We start from the raw sequence: 15,803 nt of genomic DNA on the forward strand, positions 1-15,803 counted from the left end.
ACAACTTATTCATTATGAAAAACAAACCCTATAAAAATCCAATGTAAAGTCAATATCATCATTTAAAAATAAATAATTGGCATTAGGTATGCTATTGAAGCATAAACATCAGGAGGCTGCCGGGATTATGGGTGCAAAAGTGTAACAATAGGAATAGACGCTGAGTTGTAGGATAATTGGTATTGTTAGTCTGTGTGTTTGCATATTAATATTTATGTTTATATTTAACAAATATATGATCAATAGTAATTATTAATAAGTGTGCATTTACCCGGCTTTAACGCTGACTGAAACTGAGAGATATAAGCTATAAGCATTATACTGATTAAACCAATGTTTAAAGAAGAAGAAGGAGTAATAGTAAAAGAAGACTCTCTTCTTCTCAATGAAACAGGTGCTTCAGACGCCTGCCCCCACCCCCCCAAACGCCAAATATGGAAGACTTCCACATTCCAAAGGACAAGGGGGCGGGGCGATGACGCCACCTGTTTCTCAATGGGCTCGAGGGCTGGAGAGCTCGTGCTCAGCCGGTGGAGTGAGGAATTCTGAGAAGTGTGGGCAAAAGGGTGGACGGAGGAGAGAGCGAGCGAGAGACTAACGATACACGAACAGGACTTTAAAAAGTTTTATGGAGCCATGGAGCTGCGTGGACTCAACTTATTCTTGTTTTTATTTATTAACCGAGTATTTCTCAGCCTCCAGTCGAAAGAACGTAAGTTACTTTTTCTTTTAAACTACTTTTATAAGAGATTAAAGTTTAGCTCGGCTTTACCGCATCCCGTGAATCATTCGGCTGGAATTTGAACTCTGAGTTTTGTCTTTCATTTTTGTCCTTATGAAGTTTTTATTCTTCATTTAAAAAAAAAAATTACAATTGTTTCATTTTAATTTTGTTTGTCAGCCAGCTGTTTAAAATCAAGAGCGATGTCTTTTGGATGTCTGTCGCTATACGGTTCTGGAAACAAATATATAGATTTTTCGAATCTATTATTACTTTTCTGTTATAGGCCTAAGTCTTATTTTTTTTTTTTTTAAATTAAAAAAAAGAGATACTTATTAGTGATACTGCTAAACCTCGGGGCTAAGGGGCACCTGTTGGACTTTTTAATTCACTTGTGCTGCAGATACATGTATTTCTCTCGTCATGGCAATTTAACTGCCCACGCCTTTCACAGGCATTATTAGCCCTGACTCCTGAACCTGGAGGACACGGTCAATGAAGTCTTGAATCAAGCCGATATGCTGGATTAAAACGTCAGAAAGCATGGCATGTGCACCCCATAAAGCTGCTGGCCCCCAGAGATCAATGCAGACAATGTCACTGTAAATGCAAAAATAAAAGCACAAAGCCAATAACTAATATAAAGACACACAGTTGTCTTTTCCAGCCGGGAATTAAGTTGGTAAAATTAGTTAGGCACAATAAAAAAGCGCAGCTATCTTAATATCAGTTGATTATGTCCCTGTTGTAACAATTTATTTTTGTTTCTTCCTGCAGAAGTATTGCTGGATATGAGAGCTTCGGGATCAGAGTTGGGATGGTTGACATCGCCATATGAGAACGGAGTGAGTATTTATACCTCAGCAGGCATTTTTAAGACTGCAGGTTCATGGATCTAAGCTGCCTTTCGCTGCACAGAGCAACAAGTACAAAAGTTTCTCTTCAAGAATTTGAATCTCGCTTCGTAACAATAACAGAAGGCCTCTCCTTCTCTCACTCTCTGCTCATTCAGTCCTCTAAAAAAGCTCTCTGGGAGAGATGGAATGAGTGGCAGCTAGATGAGGTTTGGCACATCTCAGCTTAGTCTTGTGTTAACGCTACCCTTTCATAAAGAACTTATGAATGCAGTTAAAATGTCAAGGCTCAACCTACATTTAAATTTACTGTACCAAAGACAGTTTTACACAATAACAGCAGATTGTTTTTCACTCCAAGCCCAAACCATAAAACCAAATTTTAGGATGATTTTTTTCCCTCCCTCTCATGATTCCTTTCTGAATTTAGAGATGACAGAAACAAGATAATGTGTACAATATGAAGAGATGACTAAAAGAAAACACAAAAAGTGTGGTCCATATGTGCAGAACCATCCTTCCTGGCTATCTATAGTTCAGTGGCTTTTTGTCTAAAAAAAGCAACAGGACATGGCCGGTTCCACTGTGTGGGCTACGTTTCTTCTCAAAGATCTGAAGATTGTCGCTGTGTTGGATAGGATTTCCCGTTGTCTATTAAAGCTGACGGTTGCTGTGAAACTTTCTCACGCTTAAAAAGTTTATTTTTAATTTGTACCAGGGATGGCTTTTTTGTCTTCAACAGTTTGTTTTTTAACCAGCCAGACGTCCTCACTAATAAGAACTAAATGCCTAAAAGTTTGACTGAAAATTTAAGGGATTCGGTGAGAGTACCTAAAGCAGCTCTAAAGTGTTCTTCTAACGTACTGGCACAAATTACCTTTCACCAAAAATTTGCCACCTCTTTTTTTTTTTCTCCAACTGCTCCCAAAGTTGTCTAAGTGGGAGAATTGATTTAGTTCCTGAAACCCAGTCCCAACTGCTAACATATGAGGTGTTAAATTTTAATGGTTAATCTAGGCTTTTAATCCCTCTGCTTCTCTCTCTTAAAAAACTCTTAATAGCTGCCAATTTTGCTGCCATGCCTTAAGCAGGACTCTCCTCATAAAGCTCATTTAGCTGCTGTAAATGTTAGTTGGTGTTCTACAGTAGTGTTTGCTGGATTTATGTCTCACACACATGCAGGCTTGTGCGTTAGTGGAAAACCACACACGTCGTGAGCGCAGCACATGTCCAGGCCAATAATCCTTAAGCGTGGAAAAAAAAAAAAGCTCCAGCTCACTTCTGCACTTTTACAAGCTTCTTAGTAAGCATGAAAGAAGTGTCTCATCAATGAAATTGGGGTCTTTTTTGGAAAAAACAAAGCTTCTACTTATTTCCTGAAATGATGCCTTTTCTCCTTTCATCACTGTGCGCGACTTTACCCCCTTACACTGATCCCTTTTGCTGTCTCTTTATCTTCTTCTGTTCTGCAGTGGGAGATCGTCCAGACGGTGGTGAATGGCACACTTTTCTACACTTACAGTGTTTGTAGCATAGAGACTACAGAACAGGATAACTGGCTGCGCACGACGTTTATTCAGCGGCGCCCGGGCACAAGCCGTGTCTCTGTGGAGCTCAGTTTTGTCGTGCGAGACTGCAACACTTTTGGTGGTGCGTCTGTTGCCTGCAAAGAAACCTTCAACCTATTCATCTCAGAGGCTGATGCTGACGTGGGAACGAACTTCCGTAAAGGACAGTTCCGCAAAGTGGCCACCATTGCTCCCGACGAGGTCACTCAGGGCCGGGTGCTAAAGGTGAACACAGAGACGAAGACTGTGGGGCCGCTGTCAAAGAAGGGCTTCTACCTGGGTTTTCAGGACGTGGGCGCTTGTGTGGCGCTGCTCTCTGTCCGAGTGTACTACAAGACATGCCCATCCACCGTGCAGAGCTTGGCAGTTTTCCCGGAGACGGTGGCAGATGCTCTCAGGGAGGTTGAGGGAGCCTGCGTAGAGAATGCCGTCAGCCAGGCCACCCCGCGCATCTACTGCACAGCTGAGGGTAAATGGGTGGTTCCCATGGTTCAGTGCCAATGTCTCGCAGGCTACGAAGCCACAGGAGACTCCTGCCAAGGTAAGCACTGCCAGAAATATGCAACACTCTTGTCTGAGACGTGTTTGTGTTTTTCTGTGAGTTGCAGCAAATGAAACGCCTTCAACCACTTACTTGTCATGGTGGAAATAATGAGTGCACAAGAATGTGAATTGTGGCTTTGTTTGCTTCGAAGTCTTGTGCAAAAAAAGGCTCCATATCATACTGTAGGTAAGGTACAGCAGGCAGGGCTGGGCATGGGAAAAAACGGATGAAACAGATATCCAAACCTGTTTTGTTAAGCTTTTAAGGCAATCAAACATTTCTCCATATCACATTTCGTCACTTTCCCACTCATGCCTCATCTTTGTCTTTATTTGCTAATGGCACATTATTTCCCCTGCCTTCCACTCAGGTCTCAGGAATGAGGCTTGGATGAAACATTAGTTTATGGATAGCTGAGTAACCTTAGGTGATAATGTACAGTAAAAGAAGCTGTGGACTTTGATTGTGTTACTACACTGGAAGCTTTTAAATGCAATTAAGAGTGGAAACTTAAAACATAACTGATTTTTGTTAGCAAAAAATAATTTATTTCCAATTTAAAAAACAAAACAAAAAATGGCTTTCATCACAATTATATTTCCTTTCAGTGGATATACATAGCTTTTAATCATTTAAGTGTTAAAAAAGAAAACCTACATCATTTTAAACCTAAGGAGGTGTTGCCTATTCAACCAAGCCCAGGTAAAGTGTGTAAAAAGTTTGTGGTATGTACCGACTTGGAGGAAGACAGCGTGTGCGTAAAGTCAGTACAAAAACACACAGCTGTGGGGTTCATAGTGTTTGTGCTCATGCTGGTCATGCAGAAGTTGGCCTGTGCATTGGCATTCTGGGGTGTGGTGCACTGGACTGTCTGGAGGAAACGTGGGAGGAGAGAGGCTGCAGAGAGAAAAGGAAGGAGGAAGGGCACGATAGGCTGTGGGGATTTCTGAAAGGAATTCTTTTATCCTGGCGTCACCTACAGAAGTGAATGACTACAGGAAGGGCCGGGTGAATGTGAATGTGTCAGAATGACTACCTGAGTGTTATGTCTTCTCCTCGCAGGCATTTGTTTTGAGCAAGTTGCTAAGGCGACAGGAACCACAGATTACAGGGAAGAGGTTGACACGCCTGTTATAGGTTAGCCTGAGTCAAGCTGCGGTTTATGACTCCTGATGGTCTGAGCCACCTTGCCTGGCAGAGATTGGTTTCATTTTGAGTCTTTTCCAAGAAGAGCGCATATTAGTCATACCAGGTGACAGAATTAAACGGTCATTAAGATGGCCATCCATCAAAAAATAATTTTTTGACTGAAAAATCTTTGGATTTTTAACTTCTGGTCATACAAACAAAGACATTTAATAGCTGTGAAACATTTTCCACCATTTTTTGACACTATATTACTGAAACAAATAACTGACTGGGAGTTCTTCAAAGCATGAATCTTATTCATGGGTTAGGGAGTTGCAGGAATGTTGCAGCCTGAGCCAAGCACCTGAAACGCTGGCACAAGAAGGCAGGAAATCTTTATGACTGCAATAATTGTTCAAGTTTCTTTGTATAAATAAACAATGCTGTAGCTTCTTTTAATATTAAAAAAACCCAAACAAAAAACAAAGCCTTATTCCAGTTTTTTGCGATAACTAGAGAAAATGATATCCTAAGAGGCCTCAAAGTGGCCTCGAAGAGTCCAACTGCTATGGGAAAAGGAAGTAAAGTGAGATGAGGAGGAATGCTGACTGACACAAATAAGCAGGTTGCCCGTGTTTTGAGTCAGAGGGTGGGGAGTGCGCCGACAGTTGGTGTGTGAGGGATGTTAGCTTCGTGGCCGCTTAGTTAGGTGTGGAGTGTAATTTGGTCAAAAGGATTAGTAGAGCAACAGGACAGCTGTTAGCCAATGACATGCTCCTCTTTTTGCTCTTTCATCCGGTTGTTAACACATGCAACGAGCTCCCTAATCCATGTTCCCACTCATTAGAACAATGGGCCGGTACAAAGAGTGAAAAACGGATTCAATTAACAGATGCATCAGTGCGGAACATAAGTCCTTTTCACATGCATGGCAGTCAAAGAGAACCTAGAACAATTGGAAGCACATTTTTCCATCAACAAGTGAAGACAAAAGTTGGGCAAAAGTTGTATTTTTTTTCTTAAACTAGCCTTTTTAAACATGACCGAAACACGTTTTTAAGCCAAAACCGAAATGCTGAAGTACTGACATGAGAATCTGAAAGTTTGCATTAATGATGTTTGTATTCTTGCACGGCACACATGCTGCTATTTGTGAGCTATATAATGAGGAATACAACATATTTATAGCACCACTCTGTCCAATTTCAGAGACAATAGATGAATGGGGCTGGGGTTTCTTTGGTACGTGACAAAGGTCCTGCTGCTCCAGCTCAAGATAAAATGGGCTGGCCTCCTTTTCTTATGCAGAAGAAAAAAAAAGCCCCTCAGTTACACCCCCACTGCCGCCAAGTGACTCCCCAGAGAGAACTTCTGTTGGTGCTCCAGACCTTTACCCCCATCCCCCATCTTCTACCCATTCATCTCTATCCCTCCTACTCAATCTCAGTCTGCACCTTCGCCTCCAGTGCAACAGTAGTTGGGGTGCAAAGGTCCTTCTGCTTTGGTGTCTTCAAATCAGGGTTCACTCATTTTTTTTTTTTTTTTTTTTTTTTTTTTTTTTTTGACCACCAGCACAGGAGCCAGATGAAAGACTGCACCACAGGGAGACTGCAGAATCAAACCAGAGACAGGAGCTCTTTCATAGGATAAATTCTATTTTTCTAACAGTGCTCTGAGGGCTTACCTCAGTTAGAAAATATGTGCATCTGTATCCATAAAACAGCAACAAATCCTATTCCTGTCCAGCTCTTCCTCTTTCCTGATTCAGAATGGCTCGCTGTAATTTGTGACTGATGTCGGGGGTTAGTGGAAGGAAGGAAGAAAGGGAGGAAACATCAGCCTCAGACGGAGTTGCAGTTCTAACCCTGCGCTCTGATTTTTGTCCTGTCTGCATGTTCGTTAACCTCTCATGCCCTGGAAGGCTGTTTATCTATGTGGCGAAATGCCCGCTACAGCATTGCACCAGTGTCCAATGTGCCATTTCCTTTGGCAAGACTGTAAATGTTAACTGCCAGAGAATATGAGCCAGGGGTTCAGAGGGGAAGGGAAGATCAGATCACCTGATGGATTTAATGCTGTCATCCGGTTGACACTGGCAGTGCGACCTGAGATTAGGCCTCAAGGCGAAACAGGCGAGTGAAGGCAGATCTTCAGGGAAATCCCTATTCATTCCTCTGGGTACAAAGACTCTGTTATTATGGGTTACTCACAACAAATGCTTCCTGTCGGGTGGAAATGGCTGGTAACACAGAGAGAGCTTTATTGTTTGCATTTTGATCAGTCATTCCTTCCTGTGTTTGTCTGATTCATATGTCATGTTTAAACCAACACACACCTTCTCCCCCTCTCTCTCGCACACAGCATGCAAACCAGGGTACTTCAAGCCATCTGTATCGAACGACTTATGTCAGGTTTGTCCTGATAACACCAAGCCCTCTGTTTCCGGAGCCAGTGAATGTCTGTGTGAAGAAGGTTTCTTCCGGGCTCCTTCAGACCCTCCTACATCGGCCTGCTCCGGTAAGACCCCGACTCAGAACCCCAAAAAATTACTTTTATCACATGGAAAGCACTTTCAAGTATTTTTCTGACTGTTCTGTGTCATTTATTTATTTCCTTAGCTCCACCTAGTGCCCCTCGGGACCTTACCTCCATGACTCTGCCAGGGGAGGGCAAGTTGCAGCTGTTCTGGAGCCCACCACTGGTGACTGGGGGTCGCAGTGACCTTATGTACAGTGTGGTGTGCAAACTTTGTGACGAGGCCTCTTGCATCCCCTGCGGAGAGAAGATCCGCTTTGAGCCAGGACCTACGAACCTGCAGGACCCCACGGTTGTTGTTAGTGACCTGGACTCTCATCTGAACTACACGTTCACTGTAGAGGCTCAAAGTGGCGTGTCGCAGTTCAGTGCCGAGAGGCCCACTGCAACCATCACCACTGCTCTGGACTACACAGGTGAGCTTTTCTTTTTCGAACATTGGCTTTATATGATTATTGTTTTGGGGCTGTATGTGTGGCAACCACTGTTGTATGGTAAACACTGCAATGTGACATATTCTGTAATATTAATGACCTGTTCCCATAAAGTCGTCTTCCATATATCTTCTGAGAGCAGGAGTATCCAGGTTCCTAAACCGAAGAGTAGGGTTAAAAGAGTGACAAACTTTGGAGCTATTTTCATGTAATATCAGAGCTATAAATTAAAGGGTTTTGCAAAAGACAGACTCACTCCAGAGAGAGGACTTCAGTCTGACCCACTGAATCCCAGAGGCTTTCATCTCCACATGTCCTTTCCAAAGACTATGATTAGTCACTAACCATTATTTTGCTTTCTGTCTCGCCAACCGTTAGATCCCCCCAAGGTGACGGAGATCCATCTGGCTGATCGCAGCCCCACCAGTCTGTCTCTGTCCTGGACTCCTACTCGCCGACCTCCAGCCCACATCAATCATCGCTATGAGCTTATGTACCGCAGAAAAGTACGATGGAGAGCTTTGGGCTCTTTTGTTTTTTTTTTTGTTTTTTTTTCCCCCCTCCTTCTTCAAAATCAAGACTGTTTTTTCATTTCAAATTCTAATCCATTTTCCTTTTCCTTTCTTTCTTTTTTTATTTGTAGGACGACAGTACCGAGGGTGATGTGACCACCTACAAAGTCCTAATTTTGGACAAAAGCTTTGTGCAGATTGATGGTCTCCTCCCAGCCACTACTTACACATTCAGGGTCCATGCTCTGGGCCCTGAAGGCAACCCTGGCAGCTATAGTGCCGACCATGAGTTTATTACTTCTCCATTAGGTACCAGCAGCCTTAAAATCTGCAGTAGCCAAAACAGTTTCTCAAACATCTCTCTATACATGCTTATATTTTAATTACTTGAGTTGATGCATGTCTGTATTTCTGTCATTTATACAGCTGCGCCTCAGTTTGGGAACAGGCCCACCATGGTGATGGTAGCTGTATTCGGAGTAGCGGTTATTCTGCTTGTTGTGGTGGCTGGCCTGCTGCTGCGTAAACGGTTGGTAACTGTACACTTCATATCCACGGTCAATGTGTGTCATTCAGATAAATATTATCTACAGCCATGCAAACTGTGTGATTATGTGCCACAAGTTCAAGTAAATGAAGGATACTCTGGCGTGACAGCTCAGGGAGAGGTTATGAGTAATAGCCGGTGCTGCTATTGAATACACCCTTTGTCTTTGTCAGCTCAAGCTGGCCTGCAATTGTTAAAAAAGACACTCTGTATTCTGCCTAGTCCTCTGGTGATTAATCTTGTTTTCCTCTCAGGAGACTGAACGCTCGTAGACGAGGAGGACCCGAGGATCCCTACTTTTCATCAGGTTAGCAAAGCACAGCTGCAGTAAGAGTCAGAAAGTAGGCTGACTATTGAAACTGTAGGCTGATTTTTTGATTATCACCTTCTCACCAGATCAACATAAACCTCTCAAGATGTACATTGATCCACATACCTATGAGGACCCTAATATTGCCATCCACAAGTTTGTCACAGAAATTGACCCCAGTGTGATCGGCAAACAAAAAGTCATCGGTGTAGGTGAGTAGGTGTTTTCACATCTCCTCCTTCATTCCTTCAGTTTCGTGAAATCTCAGATCGGACTTTCTAACATTTCAACCTGCTGTTTGACTGCCAATCAGGAGAGTTTGGGGAAGTGTTTCGGGGTGTAATGAAGATTCCCGGGAGAGGCGAGGTGCCTGTAGCAATCAAGACCCTCAAGCCAGGCTACTCGGAGAAACAGAGGCAGGACTTCTTGAGTGAGGCCACCATCATGGGTCAATTCTCACACCCAAATATCATCCACCTGGAGGGAGTTATCACCAAATGTGAGTCAATGTTCTCAAAAGCCGACATGTCTGTTAACTTCTTGTACTTATTTCCTCCATTAAACATATATTTTTTTATATTCTCAGTTAAACATGCCATGATAGTGACTGAATACATGGAGAACGGAGCTCTCGACACATATCTGAAGGTAGGTGCATGTTAGTGGAAAAATAGCGTCATTATTTAATCATCACTTCCTAATCTTTCTATTCTCAGAAAATATACTTAAGGGTTAAGATAAACATTTCTGGCACCCTTTCTGTGTTTAACTTGAAATTAATTGAACTTTGTTATATTGCATTAAATTAATATATGTCTATATATATTATAATTATATAATTAATTTGGCTTGAGCCTGAATCACTCTAATGTATAAACAGCATACACAGTACAAAGAAAAACAGACAAATGAAACTACAACATTTTTTATCTATGCTCTTATGTTATATCATCAGACTCTTTCCACGTTTTGTTTCATTCCTCTACATTTCCCCAGTAAAAACAAGAATGACAAAGAAAAAACAATAATATCACAATTATTTTTTGTTTATTTTAGGGCCGTGATGGAGAGATTCCCCCGTACCAACTTGTGGGAATGCTGCGTGGAATAGCCGCTGGCATGAAATACCTCTCTGACATGAACTATGTCCACCGTGACCTGGCAGCAAGAAACGTTCTGGTCAACGGCAACCTGGAGTGTAAAGTGTCTGACTTTGGATTGTCACGTGTGCTGGAAGATGATGCTGAGGGCACCTACACAACCAGAGTAAGTCTAACAGCTACATTTCACAATGCAAAAGAGAGTTAAACTGGATTTTTTGGTCTAGTAAGACATGCCCTATTGTTAACTGTATTTCCACTTTTTTAAGTATCCAGTCTGTCAGCATCTTCTGTTTCCACTCTGTTCACCCATTAAATATGATTTGTTAATGGTTTTTTCTGTCAGGGAGGTAAAATCCCCATCCGCTGGACTGCGCCAGAGGCCATCGCATACAGGAAGTTCACCTCGGCCAGCGACGTGTGGAGCTTTGGTATTGTCATGTGGGAAGTCATGGCATTTGGAGAACGACCCTACTGGGACATGAGCAACCACGAGGTATGTTTCATTTGTCACTTTTTGTGGAGATGAGGGATTGTTTTGGCCTGTGAGGGTCAAACTTTAATGTATATCAGCAGTGAGAGTCTGCGTGAGCTATGCGGTTATAGAAAGTTGCCAGACATCCAGTGTAGTCTCCAACCGTCCTCTTCAAATCTACTGTTAATGTCAACATATGAGCTCAGCAGTTTATTGTAGCAATGGCAGGCAGTGGTCTATGATTAATCTAACCACTGCCTTCACTCCTTCCCAGGTCATGAAGGCTATCAACGAGAACTTCAGGCTTCCTGCTCCAATGGATTGCCCATCCACTATCTACCAGCTCATGCTCCAGTGTTGGCTGCACGAACGCTTAAAGCGACCTCGCTTCTTAGACATCGTCAACTTTCTGGACAAACTTCTCAAAAGCCCAGAATCCTTAAAGACCATCGCAGACTTTGACCCACGGTATGAACACAATAAATAACAGGGAGGAATGTGCCATCCATGTTTTTTTTTTTGTTTTTGTTTTTTGTTTTTAAATCTTTAAACAAAAACAGGGGGAAGTGTAACACGTTGCTTTACATCTTGTTTATTTGATCTGTACAAATACAGATAGGTGCCTTTGTGCGTGTATGCATGTGTGGAATTATTTCTTGGCAAGAAACACCGAGTCTCTGCTGGTTGTTATCCAGTTATTTTCTTCTGCTAAGTAGTCCTTCTTAAAACTACTGATCTTGTTTTTACATCACCAAAAATTCCAACCATTTGGGGAAAGTGTCTAAAAGAAAGTGATTATGCTAACTTCCAACTTCATAGTTTTTAGTAGCTTTTAATTGCTCACAGTGCAAAATAATCCTCAATTATGTTATACTGGGCCTTAGTGCAGATCCTCAGTTCACCTATTGTCTTAAACAAGCCAGCTTTTCTTCTGATTCCTTCTGATTGGCTGCCCCTCATAATTAGTGCTTAAACAACAGCTCACAGCCAAAGCAGTGTGCCTGAGGGTGACCACATTAAGGATATTTGCTGTCAGTGAAATTGGTATAAAGGTCAATGGAAAATACTCGGTGAAAACGAGCCTGAACTTTCAGCACAGAGGGATTGGTTGGACGTTATTTGAAACTGTGGCCTATGTTTAATATAGAAAGCATCACAGGCCATATTTAGAGAGAATAAAGAGACTGTAGTGGATTGTAAAGTTACACAACTCACAGCTTGTAAGTGGACTTTAAAACAGTAAAGCAGGTTGTCTCCTGTTCAAACATCATCACATGTACTCCGCTTACATAAACACGCTGTTAATGATGAGTAATCCAACTACATTTTGTTCCTCACAGCGTCTCCATCCGGCTGCCCAGCACCAGCGGCGGCGACGGCACCATGTTCAGGTCGGTGCCCGAGTGGCTGGAATCCATCAAAATGAGCCAGTACAAGGAAAGCTTCGCTCGCGCTGGGATAACGACCATGGAGCAGGTGCTCGCTTTGAGACATGAGTAAGTGCACACATGGCACAGGTGCAGCCTCCGTCATGCTGTACTAACTTATCCGGCACCATGGCACATTTTTTCAGTGACACAGAGAAAGTATTCGACTGTCGGCCTGAACATTTGTTAACCAGCGTGCAAATGCATGAGCACTCAGCTCCGCCTCTGCCGCTCATGTCATTCCACTCATTCTCTGCTGCTGTTACTTCTGCATGAGTGGCTCGCAGGCATTTTTTTTTTTTTTCTCAAATATGCCCCATAGCCCTGTCAGATAAACCTAAGTAACCATTTAATGACAACATCGCTTTAACCAAAACATTTTAAACCCATTTGAAATAATAAACAATAATGGTTTGGTTCATTTGTACATATTTTTTTGTGTAGGTACAACTTTTATATTACCCTTAAACCACCTATATGAACTGTCTTTGCCTTTAAAGGAGTTAAAACACCCTGAAAATGTGTCCACATACACCACTGCTCTGCTGTTTTTTCTGTCGTTTCCATCCTGTGTTCACAAGATACTTATGTGTCATTTTCAGAGACATCAGGAACATCGGAGTGAGGCTGCCCGGTCACATGAAGCGAATAGCATACAGCATCCTGGGCCTGAAAGACGAGACGAGCTCCCTCAGCGTGTTCGCCGTGTGATCTAAGCATTCCTTTAAATCAAAGTGCACTGACCGACCATGTCATTTCACTCACGGAAGACAAGGACTGAAGTGGAGGGGCTGAAACTGAGCTACACTACAGGGTGTCTTTTTTTTTTTTTTTTTTTCCCCTGTGGTGCAGTGTGGTATGACTGAAAGGGACCCTCAGAAAGGACTCAAACTGAGAACATTTATGTACTTAATAAAAGAAAAGTAATTTATCTTTATATAAAAGTGTTTATAATGTCGAACATAAGCAAGTTATGCAATGCAGTAAATAAAATGATATAAATGAGGGCACTTCGAAGCACTCAGCATCCTGCCGGTGATTCTGGATCCTTAAATTAGTTTTGTTTACTTGTGATCAGTGAGACTTTCTTTTTAAATTAGGAATTGTTATTCCTCTCAGGGCAAAGAATCACATTCTTATGGTTTGTTTGTTTTTTTTAGTTAGTCTCTGTGTCACACCACACATCTTTGTTTTGTTTACATTATGTCTTAATACAAATGCTCATTTTTTTATTTATTATTTATTTTGTATTTATGTCAATTGTTACATGACAGATAACTCTGATCTTGTGCACAGGTGGTGTATTTCATGTTTAAATAAAATCAGAGTTGCCTTGTGACTGTATCTCTTTCTTGTACTGGGCAGCAGTGAACATGTGTTTTTAGACTCATGGCTGTAGTGATGGCAAGCTTGACAGTCCGCTAAAATAGCTCAACACCAAGCTGGATGGATTGGCGTGAAAGCTGATTCAAATGACTGTGGTCCCCTGGCAATGAATCACCTGCTTTTTTTTTTTTTTTTTCTTTTTTTCTTTTCCAGCACCACAAGCAGGTTGACATTTGTGGGTCAGACAGATGGTTTCAATAACTTCCGGATGGAAGACCGTGCACATAGTCTTCGTAGCCTTTGATCATCAGCTGAACTTTCAACTATTGCTATCATTAAGTTAGCTCTCCATCAGCCTCAGCTGTACTTTGTAGTTACAAGAAAATATTAAATGACAATACTTAACACCTAAAAGTAAAAGGCCATGTTTTTAAAACATCTTTAATTTAAAACACCAATAAACAGGACATTACTTACCTCTTCTGACCCGACCTTCACAAGGACAACAGGGGAAAAGGAAATGGCAAAATAATTACTGTATGCGTCCTTATTTCATTTTGTTGTCATCTGTTTGATTATCTTGTACTTTGAAAAATATATAGATAAATATTTAACTGAAAACAGAAGCTATTAAAGTGTTGTGAGGGTCTCTATGGAAGTTTAATTCAGAATCTCATATAATATCCATCCATCTTCTACTGTTTGTCCACTTCACCAACCTGGAAGCCATCTGTCATGGGGTGAGAGGCGGGGTACACCCAGAACAGGTCGCCAATCTAACACAAGGCTAGCAGACAGACATTCACAGTCAATCTAAAACCACATACTCTAGGGAAGAAGCAGGCACAAGAAGAACATGCAAACTCCACAAAAAGAGGTCCCAGTTGGCCAAAAGATTCAAACCCAGAACCTTCTTGCAGTGTGGGGCAGCACTAACCATTGCACCACCATGTCGTCCATATAATAGTGCCTCTCTATGCAAAGTATGCAGAAATTTTCTTTGAACTTGAGCATTGTCTCCATTGCAATGATTTTTCCATACTATCTCAATCTCCACTTGTTGTGATCATCTGTTTCTGGAAACCTAAAGCTTAATCAAAATCTATCCTAATCTGCTGTCTGTTCAATCTAAGATGTATTCACTGCTACAGATGCGCTTACATTAAACACACTTCATATTTAAGGCCTGCTACGATGTAGGGTTTGGCTCTGACATGGTGTGACATGCAGGCAGATGAGCCGCTGTGGTGACCCTTACAGGGAGCAGCTAAAAGAAGATACTTCATACTTGTCCATATTTGTCTTATTCCATTAGCTCTGCAACAACAGAGAGTGTGAATCAAACCTTCAGTCTTCTTTTCAAAAGGCAAAATCATTATCATTATGCATTGCAGCTAATAATTGCTCCGTTTCTAGACTACACCCAGTAATAACATGTCACACAAGTGTGACGGGGCATGATGTGATGGACTCATTCAGTTTTTACAGTGCTATAACAATCCAACACCATAATTTCTTCACTATATTATGGAAATCATACTAAAAAAATGAAGAAAAGTAAAAGATAGTGGCTTACAAATTACAATGTCTTATTAAATAGTGGTGGGGACAGGTTGAGTTGTCCTAGTTCTTAACTATTTCAGAGCAGAGCAGTGCACGGGCACACATATTCAGACCAGGGTATTTCTTAGGCCTGTCTAAAGGCCGTGCTCTCAGTGGCCTTACTTACTTTAGCAAATGCACATGCCCCTCTAAAAGGCTTTATACAGGGTAACATCCCAACATGGACCCAACATGATATGAACCCATAAATTAGTTGATGATCAAACCAGCTTTTATCAGTGTATTTTGCTTTTCAATTGCCGGTACAGCCTCACAGAGCTTGTTTTGCCGTGTTTGTCATCCAGATGGAATTGATAAGGCTTCGTTACTTTGGCAAGGTGCGGCAAAATGTCACACCTACTCATGACTGTGCTCCTTCATGCCACAGCTGTGATTAATCACCCCTCTGCTCAGTTTAACTGGAAACTCATTGACACTGGGTCTTTTGTGACAAATCTCTCTTACACATCCTTAAAAAGAGCACAGTTAAATTATAAATTATAAAAGATAACGTGACCTTTGTGGCTTAAAGTTAAGACTGGCAGCTCACACAATGATAATTATTATAATTATAGTATATTGCTTCACACAGAAACATCTCCGCACCCCTTTCTCACATATAGACACAAAGACTCACATGGACCCCAGTCATGGGTGCGGCTAAAAATGTCAGACCCCCTTGACAACAGTTCAACAACAGTTCTGACACATTAAATATCT

The 15,803-nt window shown here is 41.8% G+C and overlaps 1 protein-coding gene across 2 annotated transcripts; it reads left to right on the top strand.

The window, feature by feature from the left end:
• The first annotated feature begins 482 nt into the window (after window positions 1–482).
• epha2a (eph receptor A2 a) lies at window positions 483–13,499 on the top strand. Of its 2 annotated transcripts, XM_031757551.2 has the most exons (17): window positions 485–712; window positions 1,499–1,566; window positions 3,048–3,684; window positions 7,177–7,332; window positions 7,434–7,766; window positions 8,163–8,290; window positions 8,428–8,605; window positions 8,723–8,825; window positions 9,098–9,150; window positions 9,240–9,365; window positions 9,467–9,652; window positions 9,740–9,801; window positions 10,210–10,419; window positions 10,600–10,749; window positions 11,003–11,196; window positions 12,069–12,224; window positions 12,758–13,499. In XM_031757551.2, exons 1-17 carry the CDS (start codon window positions 637–639, stop codon window positions 12,864–12,866), a joined length of 2,925 nt encoding a protein of 974 aa, XP_031613411.1. In that variant the 5' UTR covers window positions 485–636; the 3' UTR covers window positions 12,867–13,499. The 2 variants fall into 2 exon arrangements, with proteins under 2 accessions (XP_031613410.1, XP_031613411.1); XM_031757550.2 differs by having other exon boundaries at window positions 483–712; window positions 9,467–9,801.
• The last annotated feature ends 2,304 nt before the right edge of the window (window positions 13,500–15,803 follow it).

The sequence above is a fragment of the Oreochromis aureus genome, linkage group 5 (genome assembly GCF_013358895.1).
Source record: "Oreochromis aureus strain Israel breed Guangdong linkage group 5, ZZ_aureus, whole genome shotgun sequence".
NCBI lineage: Eukaryota > Metazoa > Chordata > Actinopteri > Cichliformes > Cichlidae > Oreochromis > Oreochromis aureus.